Raw genomic sequence first — 6,547 nt, 5'->3', positions numbered from 1 at the left:
CAGGATGAGAACAACGGAGCTCCCAGGACGACGACGGGGACGGGGACGGGGACGGGGACGGGGACGGGGACGAGGATGGTGAGGCTATGCACGGCGATGGGAACGGCGACGGCGACGACAATGAGGACGGCGATAGGGATAGGGATAGGGACAGGGACGGCGGCCGGCATTCGGGACGATGAGAAGGACGGCGGGGCTCCAAGGACGATGACGGGGATAGGATTGGTTACGGGGACAGGAACGGTTATGGGGAAGACTTTGGCGATGGCGACATTGGGAAGACAACGGGGCTCTGAGCACAGTGTTGTCGAGGAGGCAGTGGAATTGGCAAGCGCGCAAGGGGTAGAGAGGCTGCGACTAAGTCCTAATATATATAGGGATAGAGTATCAGTACCGATAGTGGTCTACAACCGACGTTAATACTAGCATCAGTGCTGGTTGTATAACCCATCTGGCATTGGTGCATGGACTATCAGTGCCAGTTGTAAAATCAAGCCGACACTGATACGACGTCGGGGAGGCAGTGCACGTGGGATGATCTGGTATGCATAGACTCTCATCCACAACCATTATTAGCCGTGAAGCATCCGCTGTGTAGAAAATTTTAGACGCCAAACCATCCTATGTGTGTCATCACCTCGGAGCATCCGATCTGCACGCCGGACTATTTGACGTGTAGAGTATCAGTGCCAGCTATGGTATACAACCAGCACTAATATCAATATTAGTGCCGATTTTACAACTAAGCCGACACTGATGCTAGGGATATTAGTGCCTTTTTTTTCCTATAATCGACATTGATATTATTTCCTTTTTTGATAAAATATTTTGTTTTATATCTAGGTTTGTAATCTATTGTATATTAGGTAATTTATTTTATATTAGATTTATAATTTGTGTAGTACATCTTCATTACATGTAATTAAAGCATAATAATTTTTTTACTTAAAAGAAATTAAGGTATATTCTTAGTAGATACGAATTAGATCTATAACTATCATACGATAGCTTTATTTATGCTAATTAAAGCATAAATGATAGTTGTAATTTTTTTACTTAATAGAAAATAAAGTATATTCTTACTTAATATATGTCCTTATACAAATTACAATGAATCCTGAATTAGTTATTACATCAAAGCTGCTTTCATTTAACAATTCTAGCTTTCTTATGATCATGGCGTATGGTAGGGTCCTCAATATCATCAATGAGAGGTATGTCGACATTCTCTCTGAAAGGATGCATATCGTTAAATTGATTGTAGTATTCCTCGTTGATGATATCTTCAACATCGATAATTTTTCTTTTTCCTTAAAGAATCACATGACGCTCATTCTTGTTAACTAGGTTTGTTTCCTTTACATAGAAGACTTAAGTGATTTTAATATGTAGATCTATTTAAGGTGATTTTAATCTTTTTTACTAATTCAATACTAGAAAATTGAAGGTAGGTTTTAATCTATTTAGAGATGATTTCAACATTTTTTCTTAAATCACTATTTAAAAAATTGGAGATTTAGATCATCATAGCATAATTATATACTTTCAAATCTAGAGCAATCGAGTAAAAAAATCTAGCCACAAATGAGAAGTCGTAGATCATTTCTATGTACCCTACAATAAAAAAATTGTAATTCTTACTCAATTAAAACTCAATTGAAGCTCTAGGTCCTCACAAAATTTATCACATGGAGCAATCACATACTTTTAAACCTAGAGCAATATAGAAGTAAATCCAAGTAAAAACAAAATGTATATCATCTTATTAACTTTGGAGTACCTTCATCATGTAGATTTCTCCAAATTTTAAAGTCTCCAAATGCAAGGTTAGACACATATAACGGGAGCCGAGCAGTACATGACTCAACTTTGTTCTGTTGGAGCTTTGAGGAGAAAAAAGTGCCTCTTATATACTATATATTTATTAGTACCGGTCTGTAACACGAACCGGTACTGATACCAGCACTGATACGGTTTATTGTTACCAATAATATATATATTTATATATATATATATATATATATGTTCCTAATTGGGTTGCAATTGTCTTTTTTTATGATTGTTTGATTTTGTATGCGTATATAAACTATGTGTAGTGAACACATAAATATATCTTTGATTTATAGTGTATAATAAGTAATACATACACGGTATGTGTGTGTGTATATATATATATATATATATATATATATATATATATATATATATATATATATATATATATATATATCCGTCGTCGCTTCCGGTGCGGCAGCGATCGAGTTCAACAGTTGAGCCTGTACGGGGCGTCCCGTCGCAAGTTAGGAGAAGGGAGGGCGCACTCAGGAATGATACATCCCGTGCGATGCGCTCTTGACCGAAGCAATGCAACGCTACGGTACTTTGAACCTGGAGGAGTTTTTTCGCCGTTCTGATTCGTCAACAGGTCGTGGGGCGCGCGGCTGCTTCAACGGCCGGTCGTCCCATCATGATCCATGGACGTCAATGCAAATAATATTTGCAGTCAAGGACCTCTTTGTAGCCGCCATAGGAATACAGTATCATTTTATATTTTCCCACGTGTTATCATAGGTCACATGTAATCCACAGTTTTCATCGGACGTGTGTGCCATCCGGGCTCCGATTCCTACCAACCAAAGATGCCATGAGACTTGCTCTATGCTGCACAACAAGTTGTATTTCCTGGAAAGAATCTCACCGGTGCTAACACAACATCACGTGGAGAAAATGCAAAATACTAGCAGGAAGGACAGTCACATTGCCAAGTTGGCCATGTGCTGCGCAACAGGGCCCCGAACAATTCTGCCGGCCGGGCTGCCCCCGCCGCCGGCGCGATTGAGCAACCTCGACGTCGGGGAAACGTCGGATGCGCTTCGCCTCCCGCGGGGCATGCGCTCTTCAGTCTTGACCGGAGCCACACGAAGCTCCATGTGCTCCGAGTTTTTCCGGCCGTTTGACTGTTCAACAATCGGTAGGCCCGGCGCAGCCGTCGGACGCAGCTCAACTGCCGGCCCAAATTGACAGTACCATCATTTTGACAATTTGACGTCAAATAGCTGAGTGTCAGGTCTAGTTCTGATCAGGGATCTATTTGTAGCGCGCCATGGAATACTCCTTCCGCTACAAAATATATGATGTTTTCATATTTTTTATGGTTTTTAACATCTATTCTTTATCATTATTTTTTATTAGGATATAGTAATAATATCAAAAAATATAATATTATAAAAATATTTTTTAAGACAAATGTACACGTATAATTTATGTTTCTAAACTAAATATTTTGAAAGTTGTTGATAATCAAAATTTGTAGTTTAATCGAATCTTGATCAAAACATTAAGTATTTGTGATTGAAGGGAGTATTTCTTTTTCCCATAGAATTGATTCTTATTTGCTTTAGCTATTTGCTATACGATTTTGCGGTACCCTTTCCATCCCATTCTCTTGGGCAGCCGGCAGGCACAGGAGCCATCTGGTTTGCGCCGAGAGACCCCTCATCTGAGTCTGATTTTTCTTTTTTTGTCAACCTGGCCGGAGTCAGATTTGCTATATATAGAGATATCCGTTGGATCAGGTAGTTCCGAATTAAGTAGGTGCCCGGAAATATTTTCGCTTCGTCCATCTTCTTCGTTTGAACAAACTTATGCAAATATGTCCATTTCGGTCGACGGCATTTTTAAGTTTCTGACTTCCAATATGCGATTTGGAGTCGTGTTGCCAACTTCTCTCTTACTTTGAGTAATGTCCGGCTCTCAATGTTTGCTACTGTAGTTGATTCTGTCTTTATTCGCTCTATAATAGTGACCGGGACCTATCCTTATTTGTAGTCATATGCGGTACAATCTGTGTTTGTCTCTAAATCAAAGGAAACCTTGAAAAAAAATCAGAAGAAAACGTAAATAAGATACAAAATAAGCCATATCTGGCCGAGTCCAGTCCGATTGCCCTAGTAGAATGGTGACAGTGTCACACCAGGCAGTATGTCCGCAACCCAAGTCTCATGGCATTTTGGGTTGGGGACTTGCGTCCTAATTAATTCAACATGTGCTGTGTTGAACAAAGCAGTAAGAGGCTAGAGTCCCTTTCCTATCTAACATTTTTTTTGCGAGGAAGAGAAAGAAGGGAAGAGGAAAGAGGAAAGAGGAAAGGGAGGAAGAGAAACAAAAAAAGAGTCTTCATCCGCCGCTGGCTACGAGCTGTGGACTTTTACGCGCGACCCAGGTCGGAAACTCCCGTCCGTCAAAAGAAGCGCCAACTTGCCATCAACTTGCGGGGCACCGAAACTAGTCTTCCAGCCCGCCAAAAAGCATCCAGATCCGGAGAATGACCGCACATGGGCGAAGACGAACGCAGGAACTCGCTCGTCGTGTCACGCAGTCACGCCTTGCCCCCCTATAAATCCCGCCACATCTCGCTCGTCTTCTCCGCAGCACGACCGAGCCCACGCCACGAACAAGAGGCCATCGAAGAACCACTCGCGGAGCTCTACAGCTCTCCAGCGCTGAGAAGGCAATCTTTGTCTGGCGACACTACTGCACGGGTGAACCTCCAGATATGGTGTGGAGGAAGAAGAGCGGCGTCGGCGGCGGCGGCCAGTCGCCCTGCCGGGGCGGCTGCGTCGACGAGGAGGAGGTCCCGAGGGGGCACGTCCCCATTGTCGCCCGCGGCGGGGACGGAGACGGCGAGCGCGTGCTGGTGCCGGTGAGACTGCTCAGTTACCCCAGCATAGCGGAGCTGCTGGACATGGCGGCGCAGCGGTACGGGTACGACCAGCCGGGCGTGCTGCGGGTCCCCTGCGAAGCGGGGCACTTCCGCCGCGTCGTCGACGGCGCCATGCAGAGGTGCGGGGTCAGCTCGGCGTGAAAAGCTGGCCAAGCTGTGCCGGCCGCGGACACGCCCCCACGTGCGGCGAGCTACTAGCTATACATGGACTTTGTACAAAGATAGTTGAGTAGTTTGTTCGTTGATAGGTCACTCAAATTCTTTGATGAATATAATGATGATGGCGATAAAAAATTCGAAGGCTAACTCTGGCCAGGAACAGACAGATCCGAACCATTTAGCCATATGTTCTGCTGTGTTTGCATTGCGAGCAGGGTATATCGAATTTTTAATGATGGTCGGTGGTTCTTTGTTCTCGCGACATGATCTTGTCCGCTGTTGTTATTCGATCGATTCCAGAAAACGCACGAGAACTGAGTATCATTGATCAAAGGAGTCCAAATCAAACGTTTAATAAACGCTTACATCTATTGCTTTCGGATGCTGTGCGTAATTCGAAGTGGCAATGCGCATGCATATCACTAGCAAAAGCAATTCCGAATATCAGTCACATTGAAAAATTGTTGAACTCTAAGCGGCCTATAGGAGAAAAAGAAAAAGACCTAGCGTCGTCTGTCTTTTCTAGTTCTTGATCACCCCTTTCTGATCCTGGTGTTGGCTCCTGCCTCAGGATCATGCGCACGTCGGACCACAATCAATACGTGTGCGATCACTTCATGTCTGACCACGATCAGATCACACCTGACCACTCAACCACGTGAGCGACTAGCAGTGCGTGCTCGACTACGTAGTCTCTCGACCACACGGGCGCTCGAGCATGCGACCACCAAGTACGTGCTCGTGTAGCTACACACGAGTCGCGACCTACTCGGCGAGGTGCAAAGACAGATCAAACATGCATAACATGAACTCGATGAGAACATATTCCTGCAATCTTATCGAGAACAATCAAGACTCGGGAGCAGATCGAAACTTCTCTGGAGGAAAATTTAGACTCAATTAACTCGCTACAATCCAAGGGTTACAACTCAATATTTAACGTGACGGTAATCGAACTCTAAACTAAATCAATTCTGATTCGAACTCTAACCATACATACTCCTACACACATACGACATCCGACCCGTATACGAACCATATACGAACTAAAGTTTCTGACTTGAACACGGTTCCTTGCTTCCGCGCCACGTGAAACGAGTCCCTGAGGCCCACGTTGGGATTAGTCCAGCATACTACCCCCTAATCCTGACATGGCTGAGATCACGAATTCCTAGTAGATGTCACATGACCGCTAGCTTCACCGCCGGCAATACCTTCGTTGGAGCATCGACTCGCTGCTCCTCTGTGCAGATGAACTCCACTTCAATCTAGCCTCCTTCAACACTCACGAATGAAATGAAACTTGGTGTCAATATTTTTGCTGCGGCCGTGAAACACTGGATTCTTCATCAAAGCAATTGTATATTTGTTATCAACCAACAATTTCACTTCTTTGGACTCTTCTCCTGTTAGCTCCTGCAACAGACTTCTAAGCCACAAAGCTTGGCATGCCGCCGCCATTGCTGCCATGAATTCAGCCTCACATGAAGATAGAGCCACCGTTTTCTTTTTCTGCGAGTTCCATGACACTAAACCATCATTGATATAGAAAGCCATACCTTCGGTACTCTTTCTGACATCCATATCACCGACCAGATCACTATCAATGTACCTAGTGATTACTTCTTTTTCTCCTCCTCTCGAATACACAAGCTCATAATGAAC

The 6,547-nt window shown here is 43.9% G+C and overlaps 1 protein-coding gene across 1 annotated transcript; it reads left to right on the top strand.

The window, feature by feature from the left end:
- The first annotated feature begins 4,377 nt into the window (after positions 1-4,377).
- LOC133911192 (auxin-responsive protein SAUR71-like) lies at positions 4,378-5,131 on the top strand. Its single transcript, XM_062353399.1, has one exon. The coding sequence runs from the start codon at positions 4,556-4,558 to the stop codon at positions 4,862-4,864; it is 309 nt and encodes a 102-aa protein (XP_062209383.1). The 5' UTR covers positions 4,378-4,555; the 3' UTR covers positions 4,865-5,131.
- The last annotated feature ends 1,416 nt before the right edge of the window (positions 5,132-6,547 follow it).

Source organism: Phragmites australis, chromosome 3 (genome assembly GCF_958298935.1).
Source record: "Phragmites australis chromosome 3, lpPhrAust1.1, whole genome shotgun sequence".
NCBI classification, from domain to species: Eukaryota; Viridiplantae; Streptophyta; class Magnoliopsida; order Poales; family Poaceae; genus Phragmites; species Phragmites australis.
The sequence above is the reverse complement of the archived record's forward strand: the minus strand, read 5'-3'. Positions and strand labels throughout refer to the sequence as shown.

Bases quoted from the DNA above. Each gene is read 5' to 3' on its own strand.
- LOC133911192 (XM_062353399.1), top strand. From the start codon at position 4,556: ATGGTGTGGAGGAAGAAGAGCGGCGTCGGCGGCGGCGGCCAGTCGCCC.